This window comes from Lynx canadensis, chromosome A2 (genome assembly GCF_007474595.2).
Source record: "Lynx canadensis isolate LIC74 chromosome A2, mLynCan4.pri.v2, whole genome shotgun sequence".
NCBI lineage: Eukaryota > Metazoa > Chordata > Mammalia > Carnivora > Felidae > Lynx > Lynx canadensis.
In genome coordinates, this window is record NC_044304.2 from 24,889,338 (window position 1) to 24,908,429 (window position 19,092).

General features: G+C 42.5%; 1 protein-coding gene across 2 annotated transcripts in view; it reads right to left on the reverse strand.

The window, feature by feature from the left end:
* The window catches only part of ARHGEF3 (Rho guanine nucleotide exchange factor 3), a 269,708-nt gene that overhangs the window by 137,999 nt on the left and 112,617 nt on the right, over nucleotides 1-19,092 (reverse strand). For both annotated transcript variants that reach the window (XM_032592322.1, XM_030307059.1), the window contains one exon: nucleotides 7,278-7,340. In XM_032592322.1, coding sequence (XP_032448213.1) covers nucleotides 7,278-7,340 — 63 coding nt within the window. The remainder of the gene's footprint in view (nucleotides 1-7,277; nucleotides 7,341-19,092) is intronic.

Consider the following 19,092-nt stretch of genomic DNA (forward strand, 5'->3'; position numbering starts at 1 on the left):
AATATAACTGGATTTTGTTGTAATCTTACATATTTGATTTTAGGCCCACATTGATGGTCTTCTGTGGGGAAGGGGTATTCACAGGTTTCACAAGATGTCAAAGGTTAAGAACCCTAGAATTCAATCTCTTCTTCACATAATTCCAATCTCCCAAATAACCACTACCCACAATGCAGTGCATATTCTTTGATGTTTACTCCTCTACAGAGACAAATATACAAATTTATATTTTGTGTGCTCTCTCATTGTGTTTTACATTTATATTTTATAATATATGTACAAGTCTCTATAGAATTTGGGTATTCATGCTGTTTCCAGCTTTGGGCTATTATTTTTAAAATGCTGAAATAAAACTCCTTGTATATGACTCTTCATATACTGGTATTTTAAAAAAAAATCATGATCAGTTTGGTTTATGGGATGCTTGTCCCAACAAAAAAATATAACCATAATTTAACCTTAAATTTAACCATAAAGTCAGTTTTATATTATGAAATCAACAGAATAATAGCTAGTATTTTTGTACTTACTATGGGCTAGGTCCTAAGTGCTTTACATGAACTAACTCCTTTCAATCCTTACTACCCTAAGGGCACTGTTTTGATTTCAGTTTCCATGTGAGGAAAGTGAAGTATAGAGCAGTGTTCAGTCTCTAAGCTCCCAAAGTGTGTGATTCTGATGACAAATTCAAACAAATAGGTATTCTCAGAGCATGAGAAGTCTCATCTAACACGGGCCCCATCAGTGTCACTTTGAAGGCAGTGGTAAATGATGATTGACACTTGGTTACATCATTACCTTCTGAAGGTATCTCCTGAAGCTCCTTAGAATTTCACCGTCACGGTGCGTTTCAAGAGGGAGGTCAAAGAGTAAAGATCACACTGATGATTACAACCCACCACCTAGTCAATTCGGCCAAAGGCTAGATGGAATGTGTCCAGTGTCAATAATGAGCAAATTTGCTATTAGACATGGCAGCATCAGAACCACCTCGAACACAACATAGGGTCTCCATTATGTTAGGCCCAAGAAATTTCACAGGCAGCAACAGTAGATCATAAATCCAAAACAGAAAAAATGCCAACAGGTTAAATATAAGCACGTGCCAGTGAAGACCAGGCTTGGTCTCCTGGGTGGTCAAAGCCTTATTACACGCTCCCATTATTCATCAAGGCCCCGTGCTGGCCAGGGCAAGGCTAATCACTCTCCCCAGTTAGCAAGTTCCAGAACAGACCAAGAGAAACAAAACCACAGAAATGGTATCTTTTTAAATTATCTGGACTGTGCTGAGCAGAGATAAAGTAATCCCTGCTGCTAATTCAACATTTGCTTTAACATATCCTAGCAATGAAACATCATTTAGGTTCATCGAGGCAGGAAAGTTCTTTCCCCCTTCTATATCCATGTAACAGGGTAAATAATCAGAAAGCACAGGTAACAAAAATGTCATAAACCTCCAACGTTTGCCAATAAGAGGAGCTGAATGTCCTGTACATCATCTACTACCAGAAGCCATGGAGCCTAATGATTTCACCTTCTTCCTGGCCTGGGGGCCTTGTGGGGAAGCTGTGGAATCCGACCATCTTGGGCTTGAATCTACAATAAGCTAGGACTTTGAGCAAATTGTTTATCTCTCTGAGACTCAGTTTCCTCATCTTCAAAAGGGTATGATAACACCTATGGTGACAGGGTGGTTGTGTGGATTCAGTGGATCTTATCCCATCCCCACTCATGGTTCAGCCACCTGCTCCCATGGGGAAGCCCCTTCAGCAGGGAAAGGATGCCCCCCAATACTAGCTCTACCTGTACTGGTCCCATCCCCGCCAGTCACAAGAGGGGCCTGGGCCCTGCCAGGGGCAGCAGGAGGGACTCTTCCCAAAGACGAGGTATAAGCAAATGCCCCATATAAAGTCACATACTTAGCAAGAGACCAGCAATACAGTTGAAAGAAATGGGCCAGAGAAACATGAGAACAATCCCTGTTTTGAGTTTCTGAATGAGAGTCAACTGCCCTGAACTGCATTTCTACCTCTCACTGCTAGAAGGGGTACAAACCTGCTCATGGGTTTAAAAATATTTATACTCTTTTAGCTAGGAATTTCGTATTTTATCCATTTTATCCTACTGATAAAAGATTACACAGATACTCTTAAATGCCTGTCAATGTTATTTATAATAGTAAAAAATTATAATTTACCTAAATATCTAATAAAGGATTGGCTAAAAACAACTGGTGCATTCATCTAACAAAGTACTATATAGTTATTAAAAATAATGTTCTTGGGGCGCCTGGGTGGCCTGGTCGGTTAAGCGTCCGACTTCGGCTCAGGTCATGATCTCACGGTCCGTGGGTTTGAGCCCCGCGTCGGGCTCTGTGCTGCCAGCTCAGAGCCTGGAGCCTGTTTCGGATTCTGTGTCTCCCTCTCTCTCTGTCCCTCCCCTGTTCATGCTCTCTCTCTGTCTCAAAAATAAATAAACGTTAAAAAAAAATTTTTTTTTTAAATAATGTTCTTAAGGAACATTTTAGGATGTGGTGACATGCTCTCAATGTAGTAAATGAAAACTTCAGGAATAAATTAATATGTGTTACGATCCCAATTTTTAAAATTTGTGCTTATATAAACTTAAATATATATGCTACTTAGGGATACACATATTGTAGCAAGTTTATAGACAGGCAAGGCAACAATAAACATTAAACATCAGCAGAGCAAGGGGTTTGCAAGGACCTTCCGCTTTTTTGTTAAGGGCATATTTCCTCAATTGCATTGGTGGTTACATTTTATATTATCTTTGATGCCATTTTGTATGTCTGCACTATTCATAATGAAACGTTTTAAAGTGTGTGCATAAAATGCCAAGAAGATAATGCATCAAAATGTAGCTACTGCCTTGAGGTGGGATTATTAATGACTTGTCTTATTCACATTGTCCAAATTTTCTACAAAGAACATGTATTCATTCCTTTTCATCTTTTACATTGTTTTTATCACTGGAAACTATTTTCATGCCTGCCCCAGAACTCATTTATTTTTTGAGAAAGGATGCTTGGTGCTAGGCGGTGCCCTCCATCAGGGGCTCACCTGGTTCTTCCACCAAGGGCCTCTCCTAGGGCATCATGAACACTGGCTCTTCACTCAGGCATCTCTCTCCCATTAGAAGTTAAACCAGAAAAGTGCTGTGGGGGAAGCAATGTCCCTGAAACCATCCCACTCGTATCCTCTGACGTGAGAGGAGATTTGTAGGCGGCTGCTAGGAGCACTCTCCACTCTGCAGTTTGTTCTCAAAAGCATAGGTTGCCTTTTTTTTTTTTTTTTTTTCCTTTTTTTCTGGAATAGTTTGTGTTCCATCCTGCCAGGAAGCTGGGGGCTCAGCCACTGGCTCGGATAAAGCGGTGGGAAAAATTAGAGAACAATTATAGCGTCAACTAGCATAGGCATTCCATCACAATTCATTTTCCACCAAGTGCTGGGGGTGGAGGGTGGGAGAATAATTCTTTGGAGATACATCACCATACCTTAAGACCCTTCCAATTCCCTTTTTAAGAGGAACTCTTAAATGGGGTCTTGGCTGAGCTCCACTGGGCCCATGAAATCACACGTCAATCTTGTAAAATTTTCTTGAGTCCAGATTCCCAAAAGAGTCCATGATCCCCCAAATAATGGAAGATTCTTGTCTGAAAAAATAAGCTTTTTTCTTAGCTTATACACTCCTATTTGGTCTGTAAGCCCAAGTTCAATAGGAGGTTAGGAGGAAAAACTCCTTTCCAGTCACCTATCAGAATTGCCATCTGAGGCTTTAAACTAAAGCAAGATGTCAGTGGGAATGTTTGGGGTTATCATCACTCAGACACCCTGAGGGGCCCTATACATACTTTTTAATCAAAGGGGGAAGATTTCCTCTGTGTTAATATCTGCCTACTCTATGCCACAGATATAGTTCTTTAAAAGAACTATAGGGTATGTAGGGGCTCCTGGGTGGCTTGGTCGGTTGGGCGTCCGACTTCGGCTCAGGTCATGATCTCACGGTCCGTGAGTTCGAGCCCCGCGTCAGGCTCTGTGCTGACAGCTCAGAGCCTGGAGCCTGTTTCAGATTCTGTGTCTCCCTCTCTCTCTGCTACTCCCCTGTTCATGCTCTGTCTCTCTCTGTCTCAAAAATAAATAAACGTTTAAAAAATTTAAAATAAAATAAAAGGGGTATGTATGTTAAATTCTACACACACATTAGGGTTCACTGGTTTTTTTTTTTTGCTTTTAAAAACCAATCAAACAATAAGTAAAAACCAAGAGCTCAATGTATATGCAGCATTGAGCTGCAACGCAATGGAAATTTGACCATGATCCCCAAAGGACCCCATCCCCTCATCTAGTAACTTCTTATTGAAACTACACATCTGATGACTATCTTTCCACTTATTAAATGGAATCAAAATTGAGAGTTACTAGTATTATTTTCCCAAACCCTCACATCCTCTCATATGAGTCATCCATCAGAACCCACCTTCTTTTTAGATACTTTCCACTACACATAGAAACAGTTTCAAGCAACTCTTCAGTAATGCTGCTGGTTAGTTAAGGGACTGCAATTACTGAGCTATTGCCATTTTAAAGCATCTTCGAGTGACCTGCAAAGGCCATTTATTTATTAGAACACTTAATTTATTGGACTCATCTATTTATTTAGACATTAGTGCCTTTTATGTAAAATAATGTGAGTGACTGCACCTCCTACTTATTCAGTTCAAAATATGTCTGCTGAATGGCTATTAGGTAGAAGGCATGGAAAATCAGTACCACTTCTCCCAAGGCCTCATCTTGATCTGTCACACACCTTATCATTTCCATATGACTGGGATTGTCAGTAAACCTAGAACACACCAGTTTTCATGTCTTCTAACAGCTTCTAAGAGTCTAGGAGATTTGTAGGGTCTTTCTAACTTTTACATTTATTATAATACTATGTGATAATATCTGTAGGAAACTTGTCCCAGGTTCTAGAATCTGTCTGCCAAGATTCAGGAAAAAATGACAGGCAAATTAGAAAGGAATTTGGCCATAGCATATCCCTAAGCATAAAGCTAGATTTCTATAAAAGTCTCTTTATTATAACAAAACATGTTATGAGATGATTAAAAGAGGGGGGGTGTGGAGAGAAATGTCTTTTGTAGCGGCACCAAGAGAAAAGAGGTTGGATCATTCATTATATGAGACTTAAGTGACCTTCATGAGAAGACAAGGTCATTGATGCCAATCAAGACAAAAACCAAATCACAACTCATAAATAATCTTTTCATATAAGAGAGTTTAGTGGTTTTTGAATTTAAAAACTTCTAGAGACATGTTTTCCTGAAAAATAAATATAGTATAGTGTAGTTGAAGAAATATGTATGATGAGGTATAATTGTAGAAACGACTAAAGTCTTACCTAAATCACTACATCTCCCTGGGCTTCTACTGTTCATTTTCAAAGTGAGAGGACAGAACTAGATGGTGGCTAAGGTTCTTTCAATTCTAAAAGTCAATGATTCTAATAATTCCCACAAAATTAAAAACATTCAAACAACAAAAACCTTACTGCTACTAAGAGTTTCATTGACTTCACCTGTCAATAATAAAACATTCAGTGAGTAAAGTAAAACCCAGAAGAACATCATCTTTTTGTCCTGTTACCATGGTATCCTAGTAAACTGGTCCAACTCCATCAATCTGATGGTCTAAGACTGGAACAAACACCATATGGTGAAATAAAGATGTCCAAGTACATTAATTAGACACCAGCTCAGGATCATTCCATCATGGCTATTTGCATCACAGAAAACTCTGCAATAATTAGAGGTGACTGGATGGCTCAGTCAGTTAAGCGACAGACTCTGGATTTCGGCTCAGGTCATGATCTCACGGTTCATGAGATCAAGCCCCAAGTCGGGCTCTGTGCTGTCAGTTCAGAGCTTGCTTGGTATTCTCTCTCTGCCCCTCCCCTGCTTGTGCCCTCTCTCTGTCTCTCTGAAAATAAATAAATAAAAACATTTAAAAATAACTGGAAGAGCATTGTTTATACTGGAAGAACATTTAACTAAATGCTGTCATACGAGAACCCAATAATCCATGTTCAACAAAGTTCCAAATATTCACAATGGTTTCAGAGGACTTGATCTCAAACTTATTTTTTTAACAAATGGGGAAACTGAGGCCCAGAGAGGAGATTCAACTTGCCCAAGGTTGCACTGCTAGTTATAGGCAGAGCCAGGATCATGACCCGGTTCTTAATTATTAGCACAGAAGCCTTCTCATCTCATAACAATGGCTTCTGTGGTTTCCACAGAGGAGAAGACCAGGGCCCAAAGCTGGATGGATCCACCATGCACAATGACCAGACTCCAAGGAAGTACAGATGATGGATGGACACAGGGATCCCAGGAGGGCCTGAATATCCACCCCCAGCCCTTTGATAATAAGTGCATTGGAGGCCCATGTTGGCTTCCCAGTTGTGTCACTGGGGAGACAAAGAAGCCATACAAAAAAAGCTGCTGAAATTAAGCACCGAGGACACAGCCTGAAAAATTCAAGAAAGTTCTTTGCCTCTCTCATCACCAGCACTCGACTAACATGTCATTAAATATCTTTTGCCAACTTCTGCTTTTAAAGAAAAACAGAAGGCTCACATTTGGTGGGTGCCTAGTATGTCCCAGGCAGTGTGCTTGGTAGTCTCACTTTTGTTGTTTTATTTGATCCTCACAACAATCCTGTTAGGTGACGTCTTTTCATCCCTATTTTCCAGATGAGAAAACAGAGGCAAGGAAAGGTGTCACATAAATGGTAAGTGTAGAATCTGGAGTCAAACGAAGATCTGTTAAATCCAAAGTCACTCGCTCTGCCAGCTGCTGGAGACTTCTCCCAGCCTTTGGGCACCGGCTACCTGACCAACTCACTAACTTCCCTGTAAGGGAGACAAACATCTGACCATCTTCTGGAACCAGCCTCTAAAACAGCACAGTGGCATTTATCTAGACTCTACTCAGATGCACTGATTTCATACTTCATTTCATGAGAAAAACAAAAACAAAAACAAAACATGAGCAATAAACAGCTTGGCTTGGGAGCTTAGGTCGGCCACGCAGCTTTCTCCAGTCAAGTGAAATGTCAAAAAGAGTTTTCCCCAGTTCACAACTTCCACTGTCGGATCCTGGAAGCCCACTTATGGCACACAGCATGTTGACAAACAGATTCAGAGCTGAGACGTGTTCTCACGGCAGAGGAAACAGGAAGCGCTGTACTTACGCTTATGTCGAGACTGCAAAGGCTAACGGCATCCTCATCTTGGGTGCTCTGCTTGCGTTTTCGCTGCAAAACAAATGATAGACAAGGTTCAAATGCAAACAGGGATTATGGCTTTGATTAAGGGAAGAAAAAAAGCAATCAATCGAATGGCACATGCAACACTTGCCATTTGTACCGTGTTTCCCGAAAACCTTTAACCAACCTACGTAAATGAACAATTCTAAGAAAGCTTAAGAAATCATGGAGAAGCTTCAAACTCTAAGGTAATTGGTTTACATTATTCTGATTCCTGCTGCTACATTTTTTTTTGTATTTCCTTTTTTCCTAAATGTCTTTATATATTAAGGCTTAGATATTTAGATGCAAAGTTCAGATTCTGACTAACTTGGAAGAAGACGCTAGACCGGAAAGGAAATCTAATTCACTTGAAGATATTTCAGTTCTAGAGGTGCTTTGTACTTGGGTAATTTAAATTTAAAGTTCTAAACTTCGTCCAGGATCCTGATATAATCACAGAACCAGAATGCTGGAACAAATCTTAGACATCATCTCCAATCTTCCTGTTTTATAGCCATCAACACCAAGAAAAATCATTACTGGAACTGAAGAAAACTGTATTTGAAATGAACTTATGACCATCTGCCAGGTTAGATGTGGAAAATATATTTTCTTCTTTATAAAAAGAAAAGAAACTCCATCTACAAACCATAATAGAGCTCATCAGGGATACATTCACCTCACTTCTGCATTCCAGCTCAACCAACCAGGCAAGTATCACTTGAGTCCCTATGGTGTGACTTTTTAAGTCTCCTGATCATAACTTGGCAGAAACTTACCAAAGGACCAGAATCACTGGCATGAAGTTCCCATGGAACCCAGAGACATGTTAGTCTTCAGTCCCTAAAGAAGCCCACCTCTTCCTCCTCCTCTATCATACCCTGAGCAGGAAAGACAGCAAGTGGAAAGTAACCAGAGCCATCCTTGTCTGTCTTACTACAATTGTCCTAGTATTTCTTCAAATCAATTCAAGGAAGATTTGTTGAACATCTATCATGAGCCTGGCCCTGCTTTTGCTTCTGGGACTGCAAAGACCAGCAGCAGCAGAGAGTGAGTTCCTTAACTCACATTCTTTCAGGAGGGACAGGAATTAACTAGAATGAAGGAATTAACTAGAATGTAGAAAAATCCAAATATCCTAGGAAGGTCACTTCACTTTTCTGAGTTATCCCTTCTCAACTCTTAAGGTGGGAGTGATGATATTAGCTTCTACTCTCAAAGGGAGAGGAGTAAATATGGTAACGCATTTTAGAACTTAGCAGAGTACCTGGTACACAGTGGGTGCTCAAAACATGGCTTAGAAGACTCTGCAAACACAGTGAGGAGTAATTAGCATCGGTGGGGGTTGGAGAGATCTTCTCAGAGAAGAAGGTGTTTGCATAGGCCAAAGATATTGGGAGGGGACTAGGGCCTCTTGTTCCATAGCCAGCCGCCTAGATCTTTAGAACCCCACAGGTGCACATAGTTCTATCCAGAGAAATGGAGTTCTAGATCTTATATATTATTCCATCAGAGCAGTGGAATGATTTAGAGATGAATGCCAGGAACCAGGATACCAAATCAGCCATCTGGGATGGTGCTCAAGAATCTGCATTAACAAACTCACCAGGTGATTTTTAGGGGGTCAGATACTCTATTCAGGGGCTTTGAGGGGAGCCCTGAAAAAAAGGGGAGAGCCACGTGCCATTTTGAGAATGCTTCGTGTTGGTATAGGGACCTGACCCTTACTGATTCATCATCTAGTTACAATTAAAAGCAGCACTGTGGTGTCAGTGAAGCCAATTCACTGCTTAATATTTACAAGGTGACTTTTTGAGGCAAGTACAGCAAAGGATAATTTCCATTCTAGCATAAATAAACTGAAGTCAGAGGAGATAAACAATTTGTTCAAAGTAACATGGCTAGGGTGTAACACTCTGAATCCAGGATTCTAATTTCTGGGGCAAAACCCTTCACACGTATCACTGAAAGCATGCTTGGCAAATAGGTTACAACTCATTTGCTACCCGGAACGTCTGGTAGCCTCTGCCTGGAGCTGTATTGAGAAGCAGTACACAGCACAGCAAAATGGGACAATGCTGCAATCAATCAGTAACACGTGCTGGGGTGTAAGAGAGGGGACAGCTGCTACCCAGGAGAGTCTGTGCCCTTCCTGAGTCTGGCTTCTCTTGCGTTGAGAGTCCACAGTGTTATACCTGGGCGCTTGGGAAATGCCATGAGGGGCAGAGGCTCTGGGATGTTGTCTATGAGGTGAATAATGCCTATCAGGTAGGGTTGTTGCTAGGATCATAGATGATATGCATATGGAGGCAGGAACGAGGCCTGACACACAGTAGGCACACAATAAATAGCAGCTCCTGTCACGTGTTACCCAAACTGCAAGCCACACAGATATATGCTGCTACCCAATATTGTCAAGTTATAGAATTTCATGGTGCTACAATTCCAGTCCTAGAACTCAACAATTTTGTCAATGCAACATGTTAATGGTAGCCTGTTATCTCAAGAAGCCCATCCTGGTGAAGGAGAGGGGATAATAAGACGGGTTTTTTTTTAATGTTTCTTTTTGAGAGAGAGAGAGTGTGTGCATATGAGCCAGGGCTGGGGAGAGAGAGAGAGGGAAAGAGAGAATCCCAAGCAGGCTCTGTGCTATCAGTGCAGAGCCCAACTCAGGGATTGAACCCACAAACCGTGAGATCATGACCTGAGCCAAAATCAAGAGTCAGATGCTTACCCAACTGAGCCACCCAGGCACTCCAAGAGTTTTTTCCCTCAGAGGCATATAGCTCTCTCCAGACCAACTCAACAATTACCCAGGGCTGGAACTCAGTCTCCAGAGCACCCCTAACCTCCAACACTTCACGTGCTCCAAGTGTCAAATCCAGAAGATAAACGTCCTCTAGTAGCCTTTTTAATTAAGCCATGGCCACTTAATCGGGGATAGAGTGATCTCCTTGAGAAACCCACACATTTATAAAATGAAAGCTGAAGGATTATCAAAATGGATTTTCTTTTCAATTTCTATTACAGGGGGTGGTGACTGACCACTGCCAGCAACCAAGAAGGAGCCTGATGGTTAAGTTCTGGGCCTGAAGCAAAAAATTCACAAGTGTCGTTTAGCCATCTGTTCACTTGTTTTGTGTTTACTGAGCACTTCTGATGTGCAAAGCCCTGCGGCGGATCTGGGGATACAGCAGTGAATGAGCTAGGCAAGCTCCATGCTCACTAACTGGGAGTAAAAAGAAAACAAAATAATTACAGATTGTGATCTCCGTTGTGAATGAGTCAGATGAAGTGCTGAGACAGACTAGAAAGGGAGACACAGTTTAGAACGATAATTTACTTTTTTAATTTTTTTATGAATATAATTTATTATCAAATAATAAACATACAACCCCCACTGCTCATTCCAACAAGTGCCCTCCTCAATACCCATCACCCATTTTCCCTCTCCCCCACCTCCCCATCCACCGTTAGTTTGTTTTCTGTATTTAATAGTCTCTTGTGGTTTGCCTCCCTCCCTCCCTATTTGTATCTATTTTTTTTCCTCCTTCCCTTCCCCCATTTAATTTAATCTTTTGTTTTCTGGTTTTTGGCTGACCTTCTCATGAGCCATAAGCCCATGAAGGCAGGACTTGGTCTGTCAAGGTCACGTTCCAGAACCTGCTGCAGTACCTGATGCATGGCCCCCACACCCTACGATAGCACTTGATTGTTTTGCGGATGCCCTCAGTCCTGCACCCTTTGAGAAGCTTGTTATCTTCACCAATTACCCAACTCCAATGGGGGCACAGCGGGAGAGAGTGGAGGGGACCAAATGGGCACCCATTCCACCAGACCAGCCAGCCTGATTGGCCCACGTGACGAAAGGTGTGCAGGTGACACAGCCCCATGCATGGGTTGCATACCACAACCTAGGAGCTTCTAAATTCCACCCAGGAATTTCTAAACTATTGGAGAGCTGAGCTCGTGTCAACGATCTGAAGAACAGTTCATGGGAAATTTAAATCCTGGAGACACAGACAAATGTGTATCTCAGAAAGCAGAGGGTGTGGCAGGACACTACACTCATTTTGAACTTCACCAGAATGATTGATAATGACAATAACTAGCTTTGGCCAATTTAATACTCACCACCTTCCCATCACAGAGCTAAATCTTCATATGCATGATCTGATTTGATTCTCACGACCATCCCAGGAGGTGTGCAGGAACAAGTATTATCTCCATTTTACAGAGGAGGAGATGGAGGTTCAGAGAGGGGCAGGGATTTGCCCAAAGTTCTATAATTAGCAACAGGCAGAGCCTGGATTCATCAGGCTCCAGGCTATGTGTTTCCCCACTACACTGTCCCGTCCCAGAGTCTGGAAGGGCACATCGTACAGAGATGGAGTAAGGAAGTGTTGCACATGAGGAGTTGGGGAGGAGACACCTTTATAACTTATTCTATTAAAGAACTGGCCTTGAAGACAGTACACCTAGATAACATTTTGTGGTCCTTTATAGCTTTAGAAGCTATCACTGCCTGCCACCAGGTAGGCTAGGGCTGAGTCAAGCCACCATTTTACTTTTCCTGTGCATCAGAAACAAAGGGCAGCTTACCTGTGGGGGAGGGGAGGTTCCTAGGCTGGAAGGACACTGAGCAAACTGTCTGCATTTACACACTTGGCCCTGCATGTTCTCATCAGCCAATTGGAGGAGCCATGGACCCACCCTGTTATTCTTGTTCAATTTACCGAAGCGAATGCAGAGTCTGCTTCCCTTTCAACCATGAAAACAGAGCGCCTTGGGTGCTATAGTTTGCGCTGATTTGCGTACATAACTTTAAACCCCAGTGCCCTGTGCAGTAGGTCAATGAATAATTTCTGAATGAGTGACTAAACGAAAGAATGAATAAAGGAGGCCAGTGTTTTTGAGGTGACGCCCTTCCCTTCCGCTAACCACCTGGCTGCCAAAATTAAATCAAAACCTCAAAAGCAAAGATCACTGAAAGCTGACATTCTTCAACCTCAGATTTCCTTGGAGACATAAAACCTGCAAGTTTAAGCTACAACTCTTGCTTTCCAAATAAGAAAGGTTTTTTTCCCTTACCAATGGAGGCATTTATTTTTCTTAAAATACATAGAGATGTTAAATCATGGCTGTTCAAACATTGGTCTAAGTGGGATATGGGTGACTTCCACTCCCCCTATGAGAAGGAATGTCAGATCTGTTCAAGGGTGAGGGACTCCCATGACCAGGGCATCTATCCAGGCACTGCCCTCAGCAATGGCACAGGGATTCAATCTTTAGGAGCAAGGAATCAAAGCATAAGAATACCTCAACTGAAGGGGAACAGCCAGCTTGAACCAAATCATAAGTGAACTTAATGGGCACTTGAACCCTTTGAACACCTAGGCACCTATCTAGGGCAGGCAGGAAAGGCAATTACAGAGGGGAATTTATGAGAACAAAGGGGCGGAATATACTATCTGGTTCCTTAGACCTGCAGGTTACATATTTGATGAGATACTTTCTAGAGGTGCTTGGGTGCTAGAAAAACTCATGTTTCTCGAATCAAAAGAAACAAACAAACACAAAGCCCCTTTGTTAATTTGCAACAGAGAAAAGCCCTTCATATGTTCAGATATAAGGTCTGATGGAGATAGGGGTATGTTTGGATGCATCTGAGTGGACTCTGTTTGAGACTCATGCTGGTAACACCATCCTGCTATCTCAACCATAAGCGTTCACCTGTGCTCCTTCCAACCCACTTTCACGAAGCATCTTTGTTCTCCAGGCCACTCAATGGCTCTCTCCTTTAGGCGTGGCTACCTTCTAATAGAACAAGGTAGACCCCTAAATCTCATGAGTAAATGGTCCATAAACAACTAGTTTTTCTCTGGTGTCCTGGGTATGGCTCTCTATGGAGAGCACTGACCCTATCCCTGACTGATCAATGTTCAGAAGAACTGGGCCAAGCCTTAATGTCTTATCCTTATTGGGCTCAGCTCCCATTCTCTCTAGACTCAAATCTTGAGATCTTTGAGGTTTGGAATCTCAGAATCCAAGGAGAATCCAGGTGCTTTCTAATGTTTATTTATTTTTGAGACAGAGAGAGACAGAGCACGAACGGGGGAAGGTCAGAGAGAGGGAGACACAGAATCTGAAGCAGGCTCCAGGCTCTGAGCTTTCAGCACAGAGCCCGACGCGGGGCTCGAACTCACGGACCGTGAGATCATGACCTGAGCCGAAGTCGGACGCTTAACCGACTGAGCCACCCAGGCGCCCCTCCAGGTGCTTTCTAATACACAAGCGGAAGGAAGTGAAAGCTGAAAGTGGGCACCTGCTATGAGCCAAGCACTGTGCTCACAATTTAAAGGACTGTTCCATTTAAGCTACTCTTTAACCCAGTTTAAATAAGAATTGCTGTGTTCATTTTACAGTGAGGGACACTCATGCTCACTCAAGGTCACAAAATTAGTAAATACTAGAGAAGGATTTCTCTCTAATCCTTCTCTAGGCCTGCCTAATTCTCAAACCACTGATCTTTCTGCCTTACAATGCTATTTCTCTTTTTATATTGTTTAAAAGCAATATGGGGTGCCTGGGTGGCTCAGTCAGTTAAGCATCCAACTTCTGCTCAGGTCATGATCTCATGGTTCATGAGTTTGAGCCCCTCATCAGGCTCTGTGCTGACAGCTCAGAGCCTGGAGCCTGCTTCAGATTCTGTGACTCTCTCTCTCTCTCTCTCTCTCTCTCTCTCTCTCTCTCTGCCCCCTCCCCCACTTGTACTCTGTCTCTCTCAAAAATAAACATTAAAAATTAAAAAAACCCAATATGTACCTTATTTGAATTAATATATTAAAAATATAAAATATATTTAAACACATTTAAAATAATGCCTTTTAAAAACAATATAAAAGGCTCACAAGGTATTTCCCTACATACCTGAAGGAAATTAAGAGCTTACATGAGACAGACCTGAGTTCAAAATCCAGCTCCACTATTTGCTATTTGGTGTGATAAACTTACTTCTTTATCCCTTCATTCGCTCAACAATTATTCACTGAGGACCTACAATGGGCCGGGGGCAGTTTCTAGATGTGGGGATCTGTGTCTATAAAACACTTCCATAAGCTTTGATTTCTCCATCATGGGGTTATTTCGAAGATTAAAGGAAATAAAATATTTAGAACAGGGCCCGGCAAACAGCGAAAGATTAAAAAATGGTCATTATTCTTGTTACTGTGGCACTTTCCATTACCACTGTTGTCGCCGCTGTTCTGTTGTTATTTGACATTGTGAGGTGGGCAGGGTGGGTACCAGAGATGGGGATCCTACAGGATGGGGGGAACCTGGCTAGGACGCAGACTGACCATCCTGGAACTACCCACGGCACACAGGGGTCTAAATGGACGCTCTCCAGATACCTTCAGTCACGTTTCCAGTGTGTTGTCCTTACTCCGCTCACAGAGACAGGGCAAATGCAAGGCCTGACTTCATTTTAAATGGCTGAGATTGAATTGATTAGTGTCAGAACAGCCCTGTTATTTAATCACAGGGCTTTTCTATTTAATAACCAAGTGAGCAGAGCAGCAAAAACACACTGATGGAAGGAGTGCAGCTCCCAACCTGACAGCAAATGGCCCCCGATTAGTCGTTTGTAATTATTAAATTCAAACCAGATCTCAAACCTTTTTTGATTTATCTCTTTGCTGGCAAACAGCTTTGGTGGTTTCAGAGGCTTTAATGCCTCCCTTTCATCTGCGCCTTCTTTGGGGAGAGATTAGCAAAAGGATTTTGTGTTCTTGTCCTTGCCCTTAGCTGGAGCTTGACTTGCTAAACTCACGTTTGGGCAGGGAACGGATCCACATTCTGTTTTGCTCCTGTCTGAAGCTGCAGGCGTGAGTGAGAGAGGGACTCCTCCTCCATTTTTAATACACTCCTGGGAGTTCCTCCTATTTTTAAAACACCCTTCTCCAACATCCAGCAACCTGATCCTGTTTTCTAGACTCTTCAATGTGCTCATGGGGTAGCAAACCTGGAAATCCTGGTGTTCTCTGAGCTACTAGTGAAGAAACCATAACTAACATGAAATGTAATTTTATGTTCAGATGCCATTAACTATGGCATTTGAAAATGCTAAGTTGGCACTGAAGTCAGACTTGGTGGCTTCACACCCAAGTTATGACTTGGATTTGTTGTAGAACCTTAAGCACATCATTTCACCTATTCAAACCTCAGTTTCCTCATCTATAAAATGGGAATACAAAAGTTATCATGAGAGTTAACTAGATCAATGTGGGTAAAGGGCTTAGCACAATGCCTGGCACACAGTAGCTACTCAACTATCAGCGAAATAGTAGCAGAAGCAACTATAGCAGTAACAGCAAGTGAGAGCAGGTGCCAGAGGAAACAAACCATAGAGAAAATACTTAAAATGTCTACCCACTAACCTGACTTTGGAAAACTAGGAAAAGCCCTGATTGTTGATTTTGGCCATGGAACACCTGGCCTTTAGGCTGTTTGGAAGCAGAGATGAAATCGTCCTGGCCAAGGAAAGGTCCTTCTCTCCCACGGGAAGGAAATCATGTCCAACCGGACAAACGGCAGGAGGGGAGAGCCAGCCAGCATGTCAGTGCCACCACCAGCCCTGCTAACCAACTGGCAGCCAGAGTCACTGTCATTCCTCAAGCATAGACCACTTTTCCCTCCAAAAACACTCAAGGCCAGAGGAGCAGGAAAGAAGACAGGAAACGTGGTCTACTCAGGGTAGAGAGCTGGTGAGTATATTTTCCAGAGAGATTATCCTAGAAAAACTTCATTATGGGCATCAATTTAACTTGGGAGAAGGAGGTGTTATTCACAAAGATTTTCAACAATAGGATGTGACAGGAAGCACAAAATTGAATTAACCAGAGTGCTTTTTCCTTGGCCTTCTAATAATTACTATAATTATTTTGTGTATATTTTTACTGGCTCTCAGGTGCACTGACTTGGACTAATCACAGTCCTTCATTCATAACACATTACAATCGCTGATGCTTCCCTGGCCCTCTTTTATGTGTTCATTCATTTACTTTTAACAGCATAATGAACTCTCATTTATTAAAATTCTTTGCATATGCAACGGTTTGAAGCCCTTATCAACAAAAAAGTTATTTGTATGGTTTAGGGAATGTCTAAACAATTGCTTAATTTCTAGATAATTACTCTATGTAACCAATCAACTTAGATAATCCAACTGCACAATTCAGAGTCAAACGTGTTTGTGGTCCACAGTAATACTGGGAACCTGATTTTACAAGGAGAGTTCTCAGATCTTTACTCATTTTGTGTTCCTGCCTTTTCCTATCTAGAAAGACCGCGGTGCTGGTGATGCCTTATCAGCCACAGCACCCCATGCATTCCTAAGTAGGTCCCTAAATGCTAACAGGCAGGCATTTAACCATAGGGAGAGCAAGGCTTCCTTTGGTTCCCTGGTGTCTGGACCATCTACTCCTGGAGGCACCTTGCCACACAAAGCAGAGGTGAATACTGGCTGCACCTGCTGAGACGCATTGTAAATCCTGACAACTCATCAAGACAGTCCTTTAAATAGAGAAAAGGTTCCCTGGCAGAACCATTAGGTACTGGCTATCAGATTAGAACTCACAACTTGAGTTGCTAAAGTTTAGGGTTTTTTATGGCATATTCTGGCCGCTCTTCCTTTTCATTCCTCCTTCCCTTTGCTGGGTTTATAATGACAACCGTCTATTAAGAAGCCACTGTAGGGGCGCCTGGGTGGCGCAGTCGGTTAAGCGTCCGACTTCAGCCAGGTCACGATCTCGCGGTCCGTGAGTTCGAGCCCCGCGTCGGGCTCTGGGCTGATGGCTCAGAGCCTGGAGCCTGTTTCCGATTCTGTGTCTCCCTCTCTCTCTGCCCCTCCCCCGTTCATGCTCTGTCTCTCTCTGTCCCCAAAAAAATAAATAAACGTTGAAAAAAAAAAAAAAAAAGAATTCACTGCAGGACACCTGGGTGGCTCAGTCGGTTAAGTGTCTGACTTCAGCTCAGGTCCTGATCTTGCGGTTTGTGAGTCTGGGTCCCGTGTTGGACTCTGTGCTGACAGCTCAGAGCCTGGAGCCTGCTTTAGATTCTGTGTCTCCCTCTCTCTCTGCTCCTCCCCCACTCATGCTCTGTCTCTGTGTCTCAAAAATAAATAAAAACATTAAAAAATTTTTAAAAAAGGATCCACTGCATGCTGGGTACTTTCCACATGTGACATCCAATCTTTATAGCTGTATACACACACAAAAATAATTACACCTGAGGAAACTGAGACTTAAAGAGTTTAAATGGCTCATTGAGGGTGCTCTGTAAGTGCACAAAACAAAAAAAATTTATGTCAGATCTGGCTGTGTAGCCAGTCCTTCTGGTCCACATCCCTAGGCAATCACTATTCCCTTACGTAACTGGGCTTTCTACTGGCCAGAAATGCTAGGGATTTAATGCCATCAGGAGCAGCCCTCAACCTGTGATGTACTGGAGTTAGTAGGCAAAATAGCCCAGCTTCCTACAGTTTGTGGGGACAACTCTGAGATGTGGTCTCAATCTTGACCGTACACTGGAACCACCAAGGGAGTTTAAAAAACTCTCATGCCTGGCTCCCATTATCCAGGGATTCTGAACATCAGGAGTTTCAAAAGCTCCCCAGGTGATTCTAATGTGCAGCAAAGTTTGAGAACCACTGTCCTATGTAGTGTCCCAGCAGTCCCCAGCAGGATTGAAACCCAGCTGCCCACAGAGCTAACCTGTTCATGATTACGTCCTGTATCAGCTTCCTTCCCTTCCCTGTCTCTTCCCTGTATCGTCAGCAGTGCTTCTGGGGATTATTTCCCAAATAAACCACTTGCAGTTGTATTTGGGTCTGTTTCTGTGGGACTGACCCAAAGATAAGCTGAATATAGCCCAGTGTCTCTAACACTGGAAGTGTACTAGGAGGCAGGTGAAGCCACAGAATAAACACAGTCCATCAACTTGACTTTGCAGGAAGCCATGCCAGCCATTATTTGTATGTTTCAACAAGAACGGAATGTCAATTTACATGAGATTTTAAAGATAAGTCTGGGAAGAAATTTAAAATCAAGTGACCTTCACATTGATCTTCCCTTGTACAAGACACACAAAGGGCTGAGTCTGCTTCCTCTCTGATCAGAGGTTGGGAAGTGTCCAGAAGTCAGAGAGAGTCACAGCTCCTCCTTCTCCTGACTTCATGGTCCACCCACAGTTCTCCTCTGGCAAAAGGTCCTGGTAAGACTCTATCAGGGACCTGCCTTCATTTGATTACAAATTAGAGACGAAACTGCTTTAAGTATAAGCCCGTACAGCTAACAAGGACAACCCCAATGTTACTTTTTTTTTTTTTTTTGTATCTCTATTCACCAGGTGAAGTTCGTTCTTGCATGGAGAGATTAGACCTGCAGATTTTAAATTAAGGTGAGAAACAACAACACAAATAGGCATTTAATTACAGTCTTAGAATGGAAGCCTGGTTTGATTCTTGGTCTCCATGATTGGTGGGAACACTGGAGACTTATAATCAGGAGCCTTAGAAGTGTGGAGGCAGGTGTCAAAATCATTTAACCTGTCCTTATATACTGCAGGCAAAAGTGTGAGCTTATATAAGTGAACTTTCTGGAAGATGCTCTGATAATACCAATAAAATGACCAATAGGAACAACCGTGGGGAAACCATGGATATACTTTGACCAAGACCTATGCAGAAGGGTGTTTACTG